General features: G+C 40.3%; 2 protein-coding genes across 9 annotated transcripts in view; one reads left to right on the top strand and one right to left on the bottom strand.

Annotated features, from left to right (window-relative positions):
• The first annotated feature begins 413 nt into the window (after positions 1–413).
• On the top strand, positions 414–9548 carry dnajc19 (DnaJ (Hsp40) homolog, subfamily C, member 19). Its single transcript, XM_020925254.2, has 6 exons — positions 414–527; positions 1830–1881; positions 3368–3441; positions 3534–3613; positions 8529–8599; positions 9350–9548. The coding sequence occupies exons 1-6, from the start codon at positions 525–527 to the stop codon at positions 9418–9420; spliced, it is 351 nt and encodes a 116-aa protein (XP_020780913.1). The 5' UTR covers positions 414–524; the 3' UTR covers positions 9421–9548.
• A 6747-nt stretch (positions 9549–16295) lies between these two features.
• fxr1 (FMR1 autosomal homolog 1) overlaps positions 16296–21967 on the bottom strand; it is a 40533-nt gene continuing 34861 nt past the window's right edge. For all 8 annotated transcript variants that reach the window (XM_055164452.1, XM_055164453.1, XM_055164454.1 and 5 more), the window contains one exon: positions 16296–21276. In XM_055164452.1, coding sequence (XP_055020427.1) covers positions 21118–21276 — 159 coding nt within the window. In that variant the 3' untranslated portion in view covers positions 16296–21117. The remainder of the gene's footprint in view (positions 21277–21967) is intronic.

The following is a 21967-nucleotide window of genomic DNA, read 5'->3' as shown; positions in this document are numbered from 1 at the left end:
TCCAGAGTATTTTACAGGATTATTGGACATGCTTTTAACATTTTTATATCTGTAATGTGCAAATGTTTTACTGTCTCATGTCTGTGTTCTCTGTTTCTGACTGATGTGTGAGTGTGTTCTGCTTGGGCTGTTTTATTCTGCCTCTTGGCCACGCTGTCATTGCAAATGAGATGTTCTCAATTGACTTACCTAGTAAAATATTGAATAAAAAAAGAGAGAATCTTGTGCCATATTAAAACGAAACAAAACAACCTACTGCAGTTAAGCTTATGCAGTTAAGACCTTTTTTTTTTTTTTTTTTTTTTTTGTATTTTGTATTGTATTTTGTATTTTGTTATTTTTTATTAAAAAAAAAAAAAAAAAAAAAAAGATGAACTCCGATCAGGTCGCGTGCTGCCTGTATGCCTGTTTTACGACACTTCCTGCTGCTTTCCGTCACAACACTGCACCCTCCGCAGATGAAACATGAGAGGTCAAAAGTTATGATTTTCACCTTTAAAAACCGCTGGACTTAATCTACAGAGATGGTGAGAGGTTTCGATATACAACGGACTAATAGGCACTGTTTAATGAGCACAGAGCTCATTGTTTGTACTAAAAATGAGACGAAATCAAGTCTAGATCCTGTGCTATGCTAATGTTAGCCGCTGTGTGAATGGCTCCACATTGTTTTTTCTGTGCAGCTTTACCACATTTTCTAAATCAAAAACTGGGACATTCTTGGTTTTGGATAGTTGTTAATAATAAAAATTGTGAAACGAGTGGGTATTTAAGAAAACTTCTTCTGCAGAGACCATTTATGACTAACATGAGCCAGTCAGTTGGTCAAAAATAGACAGTTGGGACATTTCTTGTATTAAACTGGGACAAATCAGTGGTTTTGTATAAATCTGCTGGGACAGGGGACACAGGGCTCAAAACTGGGACTGTCCCGGGGTAAACAGGGACGTCTGGTCACACTATGTTTAGGTATAGGTTCATTCCACGCCATTTCAACAAATGGCCCCACGCACTTCGATCTCAAAAAATTTTGAAAAAAATACCAAATAGTCCCTTTAGAAATTTTTGATCATTACTTTTTAAGTTACAGCTCATTTAATAAGTGGAGTATATGTCAATTTACGGGAACCTCAAATGTGAACAAGATACAATAAAAAATTGATGGAGCATTATAAAATACATTTGTTTGGTACCATATGAAAGGTATGTTTCTGGTCTTTCAAGAAAAAAAAATCTAAATTTTTTCATCACTACCCACATGCCATAAATTACATGTGAAAATTGGAGCATGTTACATTTTCTTATTTTTAACAGGACCATCACACATAACCTATTTCAAATTTTTAACATTTGGTGTTTTTTTTAACTGTCCTAGTACATATCTTGATTCTCAAAAAATGTAAGGGTCTCTGACACCTACAAGTAAGGCTACAAGGGCTAAAAATGGTACACCACGGAAATGAGCAAGTTTTTTGTTTTTTTTTTCATTTTAAGTTAATATAAAATGACAATGAGTTGACATACCAAACGTTGTTATTTGAACACAGAGTAGAGGACTAGAAGCCTACAAAATTTCAGCTCTGTATGTGTGATACTTACGGAGATATCGACTTGTGAAAACGGCTGAGAAAAAATGACTTGCATTTTGGGCCTGTAAATGGACACATACTCCACTCACTAAATGAGCTGTAACTTGAAAAGTATTGATCAAAAATCACTAAAACTTCACAGGGTGGGTACATGATCTTTTTTCATTCATAATTTCATATAATCATTATACACATGAGAGTTACAGTATTAAATGTGGCTGCTTTTCTCCCCTGTTTTAGGCCAGTTCAGTGGTGGCTGTGGGACTGGCTCTGGCGGCAGCAGGATTTGCAGGTAAACTGACAAATTACAAAAGAGAACAGGTCCAACTCTTAAGCATTCTTGTCTAATTTCTGTCTAAATATACATTAAACACAACTTTTCCAAACTGTTTAGGAATTGTGTAGTATCAAAGTGTCATCAGAGCTCAAAACAGACAGGGAAAGGGCAGATGTTTTGTTTTACAGTATCCATATTATGTTCCAGTTTTCAATCTGATTCTGTGTGTGAATATATATGTGACAAGCAAGAGATGGAAAAACTATGGGGATTCATTGGCAAGAGTAAAATAAGATATAATTTTGAAGGTCTAAGTTTATTTGTTTATTTATCAGGGACAATGCACAAAAACACTGACCTACACAAAGAGGTCATGTTTGTGCCAGGTTTGAGCAAAATACCTTATTTCCATCTTCAGTCCCTTTACAGGTTTGTGTCATAAATGGCGTACATGCCAATAAAAACAATGTATATTAATGCAATCATTCAGTCAATCAGGGGGAGATAATAGCATTTCATTTGATTTACAGGATGTTTATTGAACTTGTGCTGAGTCCAGAGGTGGGACTTGCAAGTTGTGACTTGGACTCGAGTCAGACTTGAGTCACTATTTTTAGGACTTGACACTTGACTTGATAAAATGGACTAAGACTTGGGACTCGACTTGTACTTGAAAGTCATTGACTTGGGACTTGACTCGGACTTGAGCCCTGTGACTTGAGAAGACTTGATGCTTAGACTAGTTGACAAATGAACTGTTATTAATTCACACTCTTGTCAAGGCATTTAAAAAGGAAAAAATAACATTTCTACAACTTTTATATAAATACTTGTATATAAATATACCAAGACTTTTTAAGTACAATTTTGTTTAAAAATTATTTAAACTGCAAAAATCTGATATATTTGGTACCTTGGTTTAAAGACTTGAAATAACTTGAAGCTCAAAACAGACAACTTGGACTCGACTCGGACTTGAGGTCAAAGACTTGAGACTTATTTGAGACTTGTAAAACAACGACTTTGTCCCACCTCTGGCTGTGACCAGTAATTACTGGAAAGTGGAAGAATCAGGAGAAAAAGTGTGTGTGTTTAGTGACCAAACACCAAAATCATTTTTTTCTTCTGATTCTCTGTGTAAATGTGTCTAAAATAGAAGTGTGTCTCTATCTCTGGCCTTATTTTGGCATTTTAGTGCATATTTGTTAAAAATATAAAAAATTCTTTCATCAACTATGGCCAGAACATTTGAATTTTTAGGTTGGACTAATGGCACCAGTGAGTCAGATGCAGGTTACTACGTGACGAGTATGTGAGCCCCTCCCCTACCTGGCACCGCTGGGCACCGCCATGTCCCGCCGTGTCTGGAGAAAAGGGAAATGGCGTGATCCGAGCACATATGTCCGCTCTGTTTCCGCACTGGTCCGCGCCGCTTCGGGAGTGGGTTTAATGTCTCTTTAATCTCTGAAGATTTTGTTTTACCTCTCTTCCTCTCTTGCAGGACGTTATGCCATGCAGGCCATTAAACAGGTGGAGCCTCAAATGAAACAGGCTCTGAAAAGTTTCCCCACTTCGGTCAGTAGTTTTACACACAACAAAACATATAAACAAAAGCAAAAACAATTGTTTGTTCTTTTTTTTTACTGATTCAAAGTGTGTTGTTGTAGGCTTTTGGTGGAGGCTACTACAGAGGAGGGTTTGAGCCAAAGATGACGAAGAGAGAAGCTGCCTTAGTTTTAGGGATCAGGTAAATACTGTTACTAACCACACCACATTCTTAACATTCTGAATTATTCTAATATTATACAAAGTGACAATACTTACGGCAGGAAGGGTGGGGCGGCCAATCACACATTCATATAGACAAATGGGTGGAGTGCCTTGCTAAAGAACACAGTGGTAATAGGCAAGGCAAGGCAAGTTTATTTGTACAGCACAATTCGTACACAAAGTAATTCAAAGTGCTTTACAGAATAAGAAATACATTAAAATCATAATAAAAACAAATCAAAACATAAATAATCATGAAGATTAAAATTAAAAAAGAGAGACATAAATTGGAGAGAAGAGTGCGGAATGAAAACCTTTCAGTTATTTGCACAGTTAAACAGAAATGTTTTGAGTCTGGATTTAAACAGCGTCACAGAAGAGTCTGTCTCGCATGTTCAGACTGTTCCAGGTTTTAGCTGCATGAACCTGAAACTCTGACTCCCCTTGTTTAGTCGTAACTCTGGGCACCAGCAGGAGGTCGGTCCCTGAGCTCCTCAGAGTGTGAGATGGTTCATATGACACTAACATGTCACAGATGGACTTTGGTGCTTGGCCATGGAGAGACTTGTACAAGTAGAGCTGCTTTAAAGTCTATTCTCTGAGGCACAGGAGCCAGTGCAGAGACCTGAGCACAGGACTTATGTGCTCGTGCTTCCTAGTTCGAGTCAGGACCCGAGCTGCAGCGTTCTGGATGTTCTGCAGCGTCTCACAGCTCGTTTGGAGAGACCAGTGAGCAGAACATTACAGTATCTAACCTACTGGAGACAAACACATGGATAAGTCTCTCCAAGTCTGATTTAGACAGTAAACCTTTGATTTTTGCTATGTTTTTTAGATGGTAAAAGGCTGCAGATGTTATTGATTTTATGTGACTGTTAAAGTTCAAGTCTGAGTCCATTATTACCCCTAGATTTCTTGCCTGATTTGAAGGTTTTCGAGAGAGAGACTGGAATGACTGCTGACACTGTCCCTTTGTTTCTGTGGACCAAACACTATGACTTCAGTCTTGTCAGAGTTTAGCTGGAGAAAGTTGTTTTGCATCCACACACTGATCTGTTGGATGGTCATAATATGGTCTGTGCTGTTCCCACAAACTATATCATAACTGGGACTAAACCAGGACTAAACCAGGACTAGAACAGGACTAGAACAGGACTAGAACAGGACTAAACCAGGACTAGAACAGGACTAAACCAGGACTAAACCAGGACTAGAACAGAACTAGAACAGAACTAGAACAGAACTAGAACAGAACTAGAACAGAACTAGAACAGGACTAAACCAGGACTAAACCAGGATTAGAACAGGACTAGAACAATACTAAACTAGATTTAAATGTGAGAGTGTCTTTAGATTTGAGCGCCACTAGTTTTGAAAAGTACTTTTTTTTTTTTTTTTTTTTAATTCATAGACTTTGTGATAAAATAATCTTAGTCAACCAGACAGACATCAACAAGAGATAGATACTTTATTGATCTCCAAGGAGAAATTCAGGTTCTGCCATTATCTCAGGTGCAGCTTTACGTAAAACAGTACAACGTAACATGAGGGGAGGAGGGGGGGAATGAAGCAAAACTCCCACAGTGCTCCTATTTTTTATTTATTTTTTTAGATAGCTAGATAGATAATCCACAAATTAAACAATAAACACAAATAAAAACAATAATAATATTCAACAAAAATTACAACCAAATATTAAACCACACTGCACAAAAATGATACAAGATAAAACATAAAAACAAAAACAGAACAAAACAGGACAAATATGTAATCAAGACCAACACAGACACAGATAGGACACACGGGACACAGACAGGAGACACAGGACACAGACAGGACACACAGGACACAGACAGGAGACACAGGACACAGACAGGACACACAGGACACAGACAGGACACACAGGACACAGACAGGACACACAAGACACAGACAGGAGACACAGGACACAGACAGGACACACAAGACACAGACAGGACACACAAGACACAGACAGGAGACACAGGACACAGACAGGAGACACAGGACACAGACAGGACACACAGGACACAGACAGGACACACAGGACACAGACAGGACACACAGGACACAGACAGGAGACACAAGACACAGACAGGACACACAGGACACAGACAGGACACACGGGACACAGACAGGACACACGGGACACAGACAGGAGACACGGGATACAGACAGGAGACACAGGACACAGACAGGACACACAGGACACAGACAGGACACACAGGACACAGACAGGACACACAGGACACAGACAGGACACACAGGACACAGACAGGACACACAGGACACAGACAGGAGACACAGGACACAGACAGAAGACACAGACAGGACACACAGGACACAGACAGGAGACACAAGACACAGACAGGAGACACAGGACACAGACAGGACACACAAGACACAGACAGGATACACAGGACACAGACAGGAGACACAGGACACAGACAGGACACACAAGACACAGACAGGACACACAAGACACAGACAGGACACACAGGACACAGAGAGGAGACACAGGACACAGACAGGACACACAAGACACAGACAGGAGACACAGGACACAGACAGGACACACAAGACACAGACAGGACACACAAGACACACAAGACACAGACAGGAGACACAGGACACAGACAGGAGACACAAGACACAGACAGGACACACAAGACACAGACAGGACACACAAGACACAGACAGGACACACAGGACACAGACAGGACACACAAGACACAGACAGGACACACAGGACACAGACAGGAGACACAGGACACAGACAGGACACACAAGACACAGACAGGACACACAAGACACAGACAGGAGACACAGGACACAGACAGGACACACACAGGACACAGACAGGACACACAAAGGACAGACAGGACACAGACAGGACACACACAGGACAGACAGGACACACACAGGACACACAAAGGACACACAAAGGACAGACAGGACACACAAAGGACACACAAAGGACAGACAGGACACACAAAGGACACACAAAGGACAGACAGGACACACACAGGACACACAAAGGACACACAAACGGACACACACAGGACAGACAGGACACACAAAGGACAGACAGGACACAGACAGGACACAGACAGGACACACAAAGGACACACAAAGGACACACAAAGGACAGACAGGACACACACAGGACACACACAGGACACACACAGGACAGACAGGACACACGAAGGACAGACAGGACAGACAGGACACACACAGGACAGACAGGACACACAAAGGACAGACACAGGACAGACAGGACACAGACGGGACACACAGGACACAGACGGGACACACAGGACAGGACAGACAGGACACACAAAGGACACACAAAGGACACACAGGACACACACAGGACAGACAGGACACACAAAGCACAGACACAGGACAGACAGGACACACACAGGACAGACACAGGACAGACAGGACACACAAAGGACAGACAGGACACAGACAGGACACACAGGACACAGACGGGACACACAGGACAGACAGGACACAGACAGGACACAGACAGGACACAGACGGGACACACAGGACACAGACGGGACACACAGGACAGACAGGACACAGACAGGACACACAGAGGACACACAGAGGACAAACAGGACAGAGACAGGACACACAGGACACACACAGGACACAGACGGGACACAGACGGGACACAGACAGGACACAGACAGGACACAGACAGGACACAGACAGAACACAGACAAGACACAGACAGGACACCATAGGACACACAGGACGTAGACGGGACACGGACGGGACACAGACGGGACACAGACAGGACACACAGGACAGACAGGACACAGACAGAACACAGACAGAACACAGACAAGACACAGACAGGACACCATAGGACACACAGGACGCAGACGGGACACAGACGGGACACAGACAGGACACACAGGACAGACAGGACAGACAGGACACATACAGGACACAGACAAGACACAGACAAGACACAGACAGGACACCATAGGACACACAGGACGCAGACGGGACACAGACAGGACACACAGGACAGACAGGACACAGACAGGACACACAGGACAGACAGGACACAGACAGGACACACAGGACACAGACAGGACACAGACGGGACACAGAGAGGACACAGACAGGACACAGACAGGACACACAGGACACACAGGACACAGAAAGGACAAAACAGAACAAGACAAGTACTTGAAGTCCCCGTCCCAACCATAGGCCTCACACCAAAAGCTCAAAGCCGTAGCTCCTAAACCTCTTGACATGGACAAACGTGTCTAAATGTACAATGAATTCTAATGTTCTAGGATTCAGAACCACAGTTTTAGTCCCATTTTTATATTTTCCATTTTTTGGAACGTAAGAGCAACCTGTTATTATTTGTAGCTCTAATTTTTTCAGTTATAAATTGTAGTTCAGGGGTCTCCAACCTGTAGCTCTCTTCTAAGTAGCTCACCAAGGGATTTCTGAATCATATGTTTTGTGCTGAATAACTTAAATTTGATTTAATTAAATGACTATTACCATTGTAAATGTATCGTTCTGATGCCTATCTGCCTATCTGTGCACTAATAAATGGATAATAGTTGTGTAAATGTTTTGTAGGCATCAAACTGCACATCTAAGGCTCTTATATTTACTCCAGTTACTGCGACGGCTAAAATGAGTCGCTCTCCAGCGTTTGTGTTTAAGTGTAGCTCACCAGAGGAAAAAGGTTGGAGACACCTGTTGTAGATTTGTAGTACTTACTTTGATTGTACCAAATATTCAATCTGTAGCTTCATTATTTAATGTATTTTTTGTATATTTAACATTGTATGATAGTGTGTGTTTTTACCACTTGTGTTTTGTGTTTACAGCCCAACAGCTAATAAGAATAAAATCAGGGAAGCTCACAGAAAACTGATGATCCTAAACCACCCAGACCGAGGTAAGAACAAAACTCAAACACATCTACAGTATTTTGGATTTTTTTTTTTCATAGATGGTAATGTAACTTTTCTGATGGAGGGTACTCAACCTGCCAGTTTCCATAGAGATGTTCTTGCTTCGTCTGGCATCAGTATGGCATTAAACAAGTCAAATCCTAGCCATGTTACGAGTCAGATCTGTGGAAAATCGACTCACAATAAGAATGTATGTTTTTCAGTGTATTTTGAATAAATAAAAACCTCAACAGTTTAATAAATAAGTTTAAAGCCATACTGTGGAACATTCCAGGTAAAGCTATAACCTGGTCATGTTACAAGTCAGATCTGTGGAGAGCTGACTCTTCTCACATTAAGAATACATGTTTTTCAATATATTTTTGAGAAATAGAATCCCCAGTAATTGAGTAAATAAGTTTAGCTACGTTTAATGCCATACTGTGGAACATTCCAGGCAAAGCGATAACTTCTCCATGGAGACAAAAGCACCTGGCCATGTTACAAGTCAGATCTGTGGAGAGCTGACTCTGATCACAGTAACAGTATTAGTTTTTCTGTGTATTTTAGAGAAATAAAACACCAACACTTGAACAATCACATTTTTATAAGTTTAAAGCCGCACCATAGAATGTTCCAGGTGAAGCAATAACATCTCCATGGAGACAAGCAGATGGCAGACTCTCAACCAGAAAAAGTTACATAGTGGATCTTTAACCAGAAATATAATAAAACTTACCGCTCTTGTGTTTCAGGGGGGTCGCCGTACCTCGCAGCAAAAATAAACGAAGCCAAGGACCTGATGGACGACCAGACCAAGAAGTGATCCTCATGATTCTGCTTTGGAACTTCAACAAAGACATTTTCTACACAGTGTACAAAGTGTTCACAGCCCTTAATCTGTTGTAATATAATCACGTTTAATAAATGAAAGATGTGGAAATGGATTCAAAAGGCTGCTGGAAATCATTTCTGTACAAACTCTGTAAACAAGGCAATATAAAGACATCTGCAGAGTAATCATTCATGACATGGACTCGAGTCAGACTGGAGTCACTATTTTTAGGACTTGAGACTTGATTTGATAAAATAGACTTGGGATTTAACTCAGACATTTAAAAAAGAAACATACAACTCTTACATAAATACTTATATATCAATAGACCATGACTTTTTAAGCATAATTGGGTTTAAATTTCATATAAATTGCAAAAATCTAAACTATAATTTAATTTGGTTTAAAGACTTGAAATGATTTGAAGCTCAAAGCAGAGGACTTGACTTGGACTTATGAGCCAGTGACTTGGGACTTGACTTGGACTTATGAACAAGAGACTCGAGACTCGACTTGGACTTCACTGACTTGGGACTTGACTTGGACTTATGAGCCAGTGACTTGGGACTTGACTTGGACTTATGAACAAGAGACTCGAGACTCGACTTGGACTTCACTGACTTGGGACTTGACTTGGACTTATGAGCCAGCGATTCGAGACTCGACTTGGACTTGACTCGGACTTGCAAAATGACTTCGGTCCCACCTCTGCTGATCATTATTATAAAATGACCAGTGAGTTCATAATTATGACCATTTTCATATCATGATTAATCATGATCATGATCATGATTAAACTTCAGACAGGGGAATTTAATGTCACTGTTTGTCTCCTGTATTTAGATTTCTTTATATACATTTTAAAAACTTTGATTTCAAACTGATAACTTACACAAAGGTAGTATGTTTAAGAATTTTATTTATAACCCCATTATAAAATTCCAAAATGCCTCTATGGTGTTTTTCAGATTGTACAATGTGAGTGTGTGTGTCTTAGTCCAGATGAGGCAGATAGTCTGATTTGATACTTTGCCATAAATAAATGTACAAATGTTGTATTTGATCATTTATGAGTGATTCAAAACAAGAATTCACAAAAATGCATTTTAATCATATTTATTTCAGCTGCCTCCACCTGTAAAAATATATATGTAAAAATAATATACAAATACTGGAGTTTAGAACATTATGTCATCTGAAAACATCGTACTATACTACACTACCTATTCTTCTTCTACCCCTACTACTACTGTTACTACTACTCGTACCCCTATTACTACCACTCCTACCCTTAATACTACTACTCCTACGCTTAATACTGCTATTCCTACCTGTAGTGGACCAAACAGAAAGGCAAATACATATATAATTTAACAAAGGCTCAAATTACACAAATTAACAAAAAAAAAACTGGGCCCAACTGGGGTAACTCAAAATCAAACCGAACAGAACAAAACTAACCCAACCCGACAAAGGAACAGAGGTGTTTAAATACCTAAGGACCAACTAAAACTAAACACAAGATGGAGGAATTACACTAATTAACTAAACCAATAACTTAATCAAAGTAACAAAAAAGCAAATAATTATAACACAGAAAATAATAAGTGATAATAACGTGACCTTAACACAAACTAAAATTAACTTAGTAAAACAAACTAAATAGTGCTCCCCCCCTTTGTTGAGTCCTGATGGTCTCTCCCAGGGTCGTCCGTCCGTCCGGTGCTCAAAAAAACAAAAAGAACAAGTGTAAGTAAATTAGACCTATATTAACTAAAATGTGTGCACTCAAATTAGAACATAAGTCTAAATAAAGGAATTAAATTATGTGTAATGTAATTAACTTCATGTAAATAATAATGAAAATGTACTAATACTGACACTATGGGGTGGTGGCAGAGGGATCCACCACACACTCCCCCTCCTCTGAAGGCTCACTCGCACAGCGGGACATGTAGTCAGCAATGGCGTTCTGCTTGCCCGGGATGTGCTGCACCGCAGACCTTTGGTTTTCTGTCAGGTGGTCAAGACTGGGTACTGAAGTTGCTGGGACAGGCAGATACTGCTCCTCCAGGTCCTCATCCTCTGCATTTTTGATGTAAAAGGAAGCTTGTTGGTCTTCAGGTCTGGAGACCCATTCCTTTAACAGGTTTACATGGAGAACCCGGGTAGAGCGGCTTTGATCTGGAACAGAAATTTTATAGGTTGTTGGTTCTAATTTCTCCATTACCTCATAGGGGCCCTGTCACTTCACTTTGCCAGCAGCTTGCTATCCTCCGACGGCAGCATTACCAGGACCTTCTGACCAGGCACAAATCCCCGCTCTCTGGACGCAGCGTCATCCCAGGCCTTTTGTTTGTGCTGGGAGGTCTTCATGTGCTCCTGGGCAAGAGCGGTCATCTTCTCCAGCCTCTCCCGCATCTGGAGCACATAGGAAACAACATTCACAAGTTCTTTGTTAGTTCCCTCCCCCTCCCACAGTTCCTTTAGGATTGTCAGGGGTCCCCTCATTTCATGACCAAACAGTAGCTCAAAAGAGGAGAAAACCCTGTAGAGGACTGGGGAATCTCTCTATATGCAAACAACGATGTATGGGAGCCATTGATCCCAGTCTGAGCCGGTTTCATTTACAAATTTCGGTAGCATCTGTTAAAAGTGTTTGGTTAAACCTTTCAGTTAATCCATCCGTTTCTGGATGATATGGTGTTGTTCTCAGTCCTTTGATACCCAACAACTGGTACACATCTTTCAGAAGTTTTGATATAAAATTGGTATCCTGGTCTGTGAGTATCTCCTGAGGAAACCCCACTCTTGAAAAAAACTGCACTAAACAGAAGGCTACCGTTTTTGCTTTGACAGTTTTTAAGGGGAAAAACCTCTGGATGCATAGTCCATTAGCACTAGCATGAAGCGGTTACCCGATTTTTCTCCACAGGTCCAACAATGTCCATGGCCAAGCGCTGAAATGGTGTACTCACAATTGGTAGAGGGTGGAGCGGAGCTTTTTTTGGGGAGTCTGGATGATGTTTTCTGACATTCTGGGCAGCTCCTGCAAAACTGTACAACATCTTTGCACAAGCCAGGCCAGAAAAAACTTCTATGCGGGCAAAGGTCTTATGCTTCCCCAGGTGGCCAGCCCAGGGAATAGAGTGGCCCAATTTTAAAACAGTTTCTATTTGTTTGTTTATTTGTTTATTTCAACTTCTAGTCATTGTCACAGAAGAACAACAAAATTGGAGCATCCCATAAAGTGCAAACCCATAAATACCCCTTAAACCCAAGTGAAAACATTGACCCAGTGTGGCCTCAGTACAACATGAGACAGTTCTTATAGCAGCATGATGAGGGCGTCAAGTAACGTGCACAGACAGGGACATTCAGACAGACCTGAGAATCATGACAAAAATGCAACAGTGCAACCAGTTCAGTGTTATTAAAAGTTGGATGTGGTTTTTGTCCGTGGGAGGGGGGCAGAGAGGGGCCGAGGGGGGAGAGGGGCAGAGTTCAGGAGCCTCACAGCCTGTGGATACAGACTGTTGGTCAGTCTGGATGTTCTGGCCCGTATGGACCTGGACCTTCTCCCTGAGGGCAGCAGGTGGAAAAGGTGGTGCGCAGGGTGATGTTGGTCCTGCAGGATGTTGTGCACTCTTCTCAGACAGCGAGTGGAGTAGATGGTGCTGATTTCTGGCAGAGTTGTTCCAATGATTCTACCGGCTGCTTTCACCACCTGCTGGAGTGCCTGCTGGTCAGCCTTAGTGCAGCTGAAGAACCACACTAACTGACTGATTCCGGTACTATGAGCTGTTTTGTTGACCCCTGTTGTCTGTAGAGTATGCCATTTTGAACACACAAATCATTGTTATTGGTTTTAGCATGCTGAAAGTACTGAGCTAGCTTTACATCCTGGTGCTGCAGCTCTATAATATGACCAGGTATTTGGAAATGTCGCTGTACCTCAAGCTCTGGTGTGTCAGGAGGAGTCACCACGGTGCCTTGGAACTTCTCCATCCTCTGCTGTCTCCTGGATTTGTGCTCTTTAGTAGTTTGTTCTGTAGAAAACTCAACATTATAGAAAGGCAGAGTGCTAAGGTCTGAAATAATTAGGGCTGGATGTCATTAAGAAGTTGCCGATATGATACATATGTCGATACATAGGCCACGATACGATACGTTTTTGGATACAGTGCACTTTTGATTCAATACTAGAGAGAGATAGAGAGACAGACACAGACAGACAGACAGAGATATATACATTTTATTATTTTTGTTCAGTGATTTTAGTATTATTTTATTTATTGATTCTATTAGTTTCCTCATGGTTGGAACATAATTCAGCAGAGTTTTGTTTTTTTTAAGTGAAATGTTTACATTGCTACGTAAAGCACTTTGGAACCGGTCTTGTTTATAAAATGTGCTATACAAATAAAGTTGGATTTGGATTGGAATGGTTATATCAAATCGATTCAGTATGAAAACAAAAGCTAAATCATGGCTGTGGTTCTAAAAATCTACTAAGTCCACTGAGTTTGTGCAAAGTTAATATGAAAAACACCCATTTTACTCAAAACTGTGAAAATGTGAACACAACTGGAGCTTTTACACAAAATAATTTTGTAAAATATTTCTAAAAATACTCTTGGCAAAATATCGATTCAGCAGCCCACGATATCAATACTGTATCATCAAATTAAACGATATGATACATCGGTATTTTTGCACACCCCTAGAAATAACGTCCTTTGATTGTTTTGCCTGGGCCCGGGTGAGAGCTCCAGTGCACATTTGAGTAGATTGCAGCAGGTCAATTAACACAGGTAAGTCACTGCCCAAAATGACCAGAACGGCAGGTTATTCACTGCCCCAACATTGAGCAGGTGAGTCTGTCCTTTTACGGTGATATAGACATCAGCTGTAGGATATTTCTTTTCATCACCATGGACACAGCAGATTGGAACGGTCTCAGTGCTGCAGACAGACTGAGGTGACACATACCTGCGCTGAACCAGGGTCTGTGTACTTCCTGTATCCATCAGTGCTTTGAGCGGATGTCCATTGAGCTCCACAGGTGTCTCCTTTAATGCCTGCTTCATCGCTGCCCTCTGCAGTTCTTCCCTGGGCACAAAGCACATCTGGGACAACTTAACAGGATTTTGTGGGCACGTTGGTTTAGTATGATCCTCTTGTCCACATAAATAGCAGATTGGTTTTCTACCATTGAATTTTGATGTGTGATTTTTCCCTTGCAGGGGGCTTAACCCACTGTGACAAAGAGGGCCTTTGTCCCCATTTCTTTTCACTTTATTTCATTTACATCTATCAACTAAACAGCTAAATGAGACTATCCCGGGTTTGTTTTATTTAGTCTTTGTTTAGTTTAATTGATCACATTCACACAGTTACTTTAATTAAACTCATTTTATTTGGTTATATCTATTCATTTTGTTTAAACTTACCACCTTTACCTGTGACTCCACATGGTCTGGGAACAAAGAGGAGGCGTGTCTTTTGGCAGCCATATTTATAGGTTCAGGGGAGGTGTTGGCCCAGACCATGTGGAGGGAAGCCTCAGAATTGGTTCTTTTTGTTTTATCAAATTGGTTTGTAGAATTTTGGTTTTAGTGTTTCTAGTTGAGTTGGAGCACAGTTTAGTTTAAAGGGGGATTTAGGCCTCTGAGAATAAACTAATGCAGCACACCAGGAAAATGAGGAAATTGTGAGAATTTAACCTGTGAGTTGGTGCAAACCCAGGGGGAGGGACTTCCTCTCTGGGTGGTATAAAAGTAGAGGCAGTGTAATCAGTTACAGGTTCACCATCAGTGCAGCTGGGTGCCTGTGGGTTATTTTCATTTGTTGTATTAATTTCTGTTGCTTTTGTTTAGTTAAGCACAGTTATTTTTGTAAATATGTATTTAATTTTGCTCACGACACGGAGGACACAATAAAGATTTGTTTGGTGCAGGTAAATTTTTTGCACTGGACTCGAGGCTTGCTTCATTTGGGGGAGGAGCCAAAAATGATGACGTCCGAAGCCTCGCTGCCCGGCTGTACCATGTGACTGCTTCAGGAAGTGGTTCACGGATTTGGCGCGATTCGAAACAGTTTGGTACATTCTATTTGAGATTTTTATTTTTTTAAAGGAGGGGAAATTCTCTGTAAAAAAGAAACCATCTGAGTCCAAATACTGTGGAGAAATTGATATTTTTAAATAAAAATGAATAAAATGACCCTATCTTACCGTCCTTATTGTGGCATAAGCACAGACGTAAAGTCGTAATACTAGTAATATAACTAATACTACTACTCGTACCCTAATACTACTACTCCTACCTTTAATACTACTACTTCTACCTTTAATACTACTACTACCTTTAATACTACTACTTCTACCTTTAATACTACTACTCCTACCTTTAATACTACTACTCCTACCTTTAATACTACTACTCCTAATATTACTACTACTACTCCTAATATTACTACTACTAGTCCTACCTTTTAATACTACTCCTAATATTACTACTACTACTCGTACCCTAATACTACTACTCCTACCCTAATACTACTATTCACACCCCTAATACTGCTACTCCTACTCTTACCACTCCTACCCCTACTACTACTCGTACTCTTACTACCACTTACTACCTACGACCCCTACTACTACACTTACCCCTACTCTTACTACTCCTACTACCACCTACTACTACTACTACTACTCCTATTCATACCCCTCCTACTACTTATTTCTATCCACTACTCCTATTACTACCTACTATTCTTACTACTCGTACTCCCTCTACTGCTCTTACTACAAATAGAATCTGTTCATGAAAATAGAATCATAAATGAGACAGCCGAGGACTCTGTGAAGATCCACATGGAAAATCAAGTTTATTTAAGAACTACCCATACAAAACATATTGCACATCAACCAACCAGAACAGTCCTTATAAAACGTACTGAAGCTGAGTCAACGAAAACACTAGAGACACAACTCCCAGTCGTCCAAATTGTCTCCGAAAGGATCCAGTAACGCCTGTTTTTAGTGTCAAGATTTTTCCTTGTCTTTTTTTTTGTTTTTATTTTTAAATACTGTACATTCTCTTAAAATAAATAACCCAAATAAACCTCTGTCCGCGGCGGGGCAGTCGTGACCAGTTTGCGTGGAAGAGCCTTAGAAAGTGGCGTTGCCCTGGGCTACAGTTTCCAGGAACGTTTTACAACACTTACTCGTACAGCTTCGTGAATTTCTACGGACGATAAATTCAGACTTTTTTTTTTTTTTTACGTAGTTGTGTTTAGGGACAGTTTGCGTTTTCTGAAGAGGGTTTTGAAAGGACTTAAAGGTGGACTTAAAGGACTTTTGGGGGTCCGTTACCATGGAGATGAAGATGGAGCTGTTCCTCAGTACAGTATTAAACTTCTACAAGATGCATTTATTCAATTATGTGTGTTTTTATTGCTCAAAAATACCTTTAAAACACGCTTTCTTATTGTGACCTCGGTGGTGTCTCCTGCTTGTTTCCATGGAGATTGAAAAGTTTAATGCCATACTTTGGAATATTGGAGTTAAAACAATAGCATCTCCATGTAGAAAAGTAACTGACGGGGCTCTCTACCAGAAAAGTTACACAGTACACCTTTAAGAACCCCAAACCCGAGGCTATTTGAACTTGTTGCTCTATTTACAGCAGTACAGTGTTAAAGGTGAACTGAGTAACTTTTCTAGTGGAGGATCAGCAGTCAGCTTGTTTCCATGGAGATGTTAGTGCTTTGCCTAGAGTGTTCCAGAGTATGGCATTAAACTTATCTACCTGTAAAGAGTCAAACAAGTTATGCCGTGAGGTTAAGTTACAGGTCAGATTTGTGGAGAGGCGACCCCGCTCACAGAAGCACATGTTTTTCAATTTCAATGCATTAAAACATCTGTAATCTGAATAAACGCTATTGGTAAGTTGGAAAGTTTTAATGCTGTACTGAGGAACATTCCAAACAAAGCATCTTCATGGGCAAAAGCTGAAGGTAAGGATGTGCAGTTAAGCAAATATATAATTAAAACTTGAATTATTGCTCTATTATACTACAAAAATGTTGGAATCGAAACTACAACTCGTAGTTTATAGTTTCTAATGTCACAAAAACAGTACAAATAAATTGAATTATTTCACTACAAGCACATTTTGACACTGCTGGAGTAACTTTTTGAAATAATCTTGATTTCAACTGATTTTGTGATTTGGATTTTTGCTGGTGACACTTTGCAGCTGGCGTCATCAAGATTCCCTGGAGGTTGAAGCTAACTGGCGGCACTGCTCTGTCTGAAGCTCTGTAACTCGAGTTAAGACTTTTGTCTGAACAGTTTGACCAGAAAGAGCAAAACTACAAATGTGAGCTGCTGCTGATTTGGCTCCTGAAAAGGTGCTCATAAAATTACAAAACTGATTTAAACTTGAATTTAAACTTCAAAAAACATATTAGGCTGTGTTTGCAAATATGTGCATTGCGTCACCATGGTAACCGATGGTACATTCCACCATTGACACCCATGTAGAAGCGCGATGTCACTGCAAAGTATCAATAATGAAACAGCTTTAAATGATAGTGGCCAAAAAGTTACACGGTGCTTTGACTTTAAGTCAAACATTTTTGCCAAGTGCCTCTGAAAATATGTTGATAAAATTATAAAACTGACTTAAATTTGAGCTTTCAGACTAAAACTTCTAAAAATTTATTCGGCTTTTGCTAATGTGTGCATTGCGTCACCATGGTAACCAATGGTACATTCCACCATAGACATCCATGTAGAAGCGCAATGTCACGGCAAAAATGTTTGACTTAAAGATGCACTGTGTAACTTTTTGGCCACTATCATTTAAGGCTGTTCCGTTATTGATACTTTGCCAAGTGCCTCAGAAAATATATTGATAAAATTACAAACCTGATTTAAACTTTCAAACTTTCGAGCTTTCAAACTATCTAAAAACTAAAACATTATGCTTTTGCTAATGTGTGCATTGTGTCACCATGGCAACTGATGGCACATTTTGACACAAACACACATGTAGAACCCCTCCAGCGTGACGTCACTGCAAAGTATCGATAATCAAACGGTGGAAATTAACACCAGCCAAACCAGAAAAGTTACACGATGCATCTTTGAGTCAAACATTTTTGCCTAGTGCCTCAAAAAATATGTTGATAAAATTACAAAATAGATTTAAACTTGAGCTTTTAGATTGGAAATACTTCTTAGGCTTTTACTAATGTGTGCATTGCCTCACCATGGTAACTGATGGTACATTCCAATATAAACACACATGTAGAACCCCTCCAGCGCGACGTCATTGCAAAGTATCGATAATCGAACGGCGGAAATTAACTCCAATGAAACCAGAAAAGTTACACGGTGCATCTTTGAGTCCAAAAACATCGCCTAGTGCCTCAGAAAACCTCATCAGAAAATCCACAAAATGTCCCCGTGAATAGAATAAAGTTCAAATGTTCGAATAGAGATTTGGTTTACAGGAAAAACCACTCTGACGCTACATCTTTGTCCAGTCCTCAACAGTGAGCGGTCAAATCCAGAGTCTACAATGGACCAGTTACACAACACATCAGTGCAAAGTTAAAAGTTTGATCTATGTTTTTTTTTTAAAGTTTTATGCTGTGTTCTATGACTTAAAAGTGGTTGCATATTGAAAAGAAAGAAACAAAAAACAAAAATAATGAAAGCAGCTAAAGTTCAAATTCCTCACCACATTTAGAAGAAAAGCAAAACTGGACTTCTCAGATACAATTAAACCAATGACATTCTCGGTATTGGAAAGGCGCATGAGCAGTGTAAACCTTATGTACCAGCTTTAAACTCCTGTGGACGACCAGCGGGATTTTTGCACTTTGTGAAGAGAGACAGAAAGTTATTGTCTTTTTTTTTTTGTAGTTTTGTAGTTAATTTCAAAACAGACTTCGTGTTTCGGAACTGATTCTACAAACGTACTTAGCACTTCTGGGAGGAAATGTATGATTGTTTTAATATGAACGGATTCAACTGGCGATACGGAACATTTCCGGTGGAGGGTCTGATGTCTTCTGGTTTCCATGGAGATATTAAGGGGTTATCGCTTTGTCTGTAATGTGTCGTCAACTTATTTATCTCTGGAGAGGAACAGAGCAGCAGATGGAGCCTACCAGGCCGAGTTACAGCCAGGTCAGACCTGCGGAGAGGCGAGCCCACTCACAGTAAGAATGTGTGTTTTTCACTGTATTTTTTTAGTAATATAAAACTTGTACTTTAATTAGAAAATGCAAAATAGATATGTTTTGTGTCACACTGTCAAAGCAAGAACATCTCCATGGAGGCAACACACAGAACGTACACCAGAAAAGTTCCATAATACACCTTTAAATGGACTACTTTTTCATTATATCAAATCGAACTGATCAAACTGAAAAATCTAATTACTAAACAGATGTGTGTAAGTAACATTTCCGGTGGAGGGTCTGGTTGTTGTTGGCTCATTTCCATGGAAATGTTATTGCTTTGTCTGTAATGTTCCACTGTATGGCATTTGAAGCTTATCTGAAAGTGTCTAAAAGTGGAGAGGAGCAGATGGAGCCACCAGGCCAGATCTGCGGAGAGGCGAGCCCACTCACAGTACGAATGAATGTTTTTTTAGGTCATTTTTTAGTAATCTAACGTGTAAATGCAAGTTAGGTTAGTGCAGTGCTACGCTGCGGAACATTCCAGGCAAATCACATCTCCATGGAGACACGAAGACACAACCTCCACTAAAAAGTTCCTTAGTGCACCTTTAAATGAATTATTTTTTTCGTTATATCAAATCTAACTGATATAAACTGATATATTTTAATGGCTACAAAACTATGATTATGGAACTAACGAAACCAATGTGCAATACGTAACATTTTCGGAGGAGGGTCTGACACCTTGTTTCTATGGAGATGTCTGTAATGTTCCACTGTATGGCATTAAGTTTTTTTTTAGTATCCTAATATAAAACTTGTAATTTAACAATTGAAAGCAAGAGACTGTGGAACATTCCAGGCAAATAAAAAAATTTATAAAAAATCCGTAGACCCCGCACCAGAAAAGTTCCATAATGCACCTTTTTACTATATCAAATTTAACCGATATATTTTACTGGCTAGAAAACTCTGATTACGATTCTAATGAAACTAAGAAACTGCAGTGTGTCAAAGGTTATTTTTCGTGTGTCTAGAGGCAGGTCACGACGTTTTAAAACTACTGAAGGCACAAATGCTGGAGGTGAAGCTTGAAGTGGAACATGTCATTGATGAAAAAGGGGCACACAGAAGAAACGGGGAAGCATTTCTTTAGTTTAAGGTAGATAAAACGTCTAATTTTTAAACCCTGCTACTACGTTGGATACCACAGTATTTGTTCAGCAGGAATCCCTGTCTATTTCCAATATCTGTGTTCAGCCGACCCTCTCGAACAGCTGAAGAGGGGCTGAAAAAGGACAGCAAAGTGTTATCTGACTGTCTTTGGCAAGCTCATACAGGAAGAACTATTGTAAAATATTGTACAAATTGTATTAAAATGAAAAACTGGACAGATATGTGTAAAGAGTAGCAGTAGACCAGGTTTCAAAGAACAGTGCTTGAAATTAAATGCTTGCAAGTGTTTGGAAACCTTCCGCGTTTAAACTACGAGACTCCGTTGACCACTGTTGGGTTGGCGTCGCCTTTGTGGGAGGCGGAGCCCTGCGTATCCGTCGGCGACCGCTGTGTTTTGGAGCTGTTGCCGTTGGAGACGTTGGCGCTGGCTGGAGCGGGCTGAGGGCTGTGCTCGGCGATAGGCTCCACCTGTAACAAGAAACACAAGAGGAATTCATTTTAAGAGAGGAAGGTGAGCGCTTCAGTGGGTCAAAGGTCAGGTCAGGTGCTCATCGGGATCACAGAGGAAAAACTTCTCATATATGGCGAATGCATTTTCACAGTTTTTATCTGTTTTTATCTTTTGTTTTTGCTCTTTTGGCTGTTTTAATATGCATTCTGTAAAGCATCTTTGAGTCTCCTGAAAAGCACTGCAGAAATAAAATGTGTTACTATATTATTACTTACAGACAGGCCCGTTGACAGAAATTTGGGGGCCTGGGTCAAGAAGGTTCACATGGGCCCTTCTCTAATATAAATTAATAGGAAGAGAGTCCAATTCTAGGCCCCTAAGGCCCAACGATCTGGGACAACAGACCCCTTTGCCCACCCCTGTCTACTCCCCTGCTTATAGACATTATAAAGAAAAAGCTGAGGCACTCCGACTGCATTAAAAGTCCTTTAATATACAACACTGGGCTAGCCCCGTTTTATATTATTGAAAGACTTTTAATGCAGTTGGAGAGCCTCAGATTTTTCTTTTCAGGGAATTCATTTAGTTTCATTATTGAGTTACTGAGTTCTCTTCTTCCCACTCCTTTTCAAGCTTCATTAAGAGAGAGAGAAAAAAAAAAAGATATATATGAAATGTACAAGAAGTGTACTAGATCCATGTATATTT

The sequence above is a fragment of the Boleophthalmus pectinirostris genome, unplaced genomic scaffold (assembly GCF_026225935.1).
Source record: "Boleophthalmus pectinirostris isolate CB_2022bp ecotype Guang Dong unplaced genomic scaffold, ASM2622593v1 HiC_scaffold_7, whole genome shotgun sequence".
Classification (NCBI taxonomy): Eukaryota; Metazoa; Chordata; class Actinopteri; order Gobiiformes; family Gobiidae; genus Boleophthalmus; species Boleophthalmus pectinirostris.
The sequence above is the reverse complement of the archived record's forward strand: the minus strand, read 5'-3'. Positions and strand labels throughout refer to the sequence as shown.

Coding starts and splice junctions, on each gene's coding strand:
- dnajc19 (XM_020925254.2), top strand. Junction 1,882..3,367: donor GGCGGCAGCAGGATTTGCAG/GTAAACTGACAA, acceptor CCTCTCTTGCAG/GACGTTATGCCATGCAGGCC. Junction 8,600..9,349: donor CCTAAACCACCCAGACCGAG/GTAAGAACAAAA, acceptor CTTGTGTTTCAG/GGGGGTCGCCGTACCTCGCA.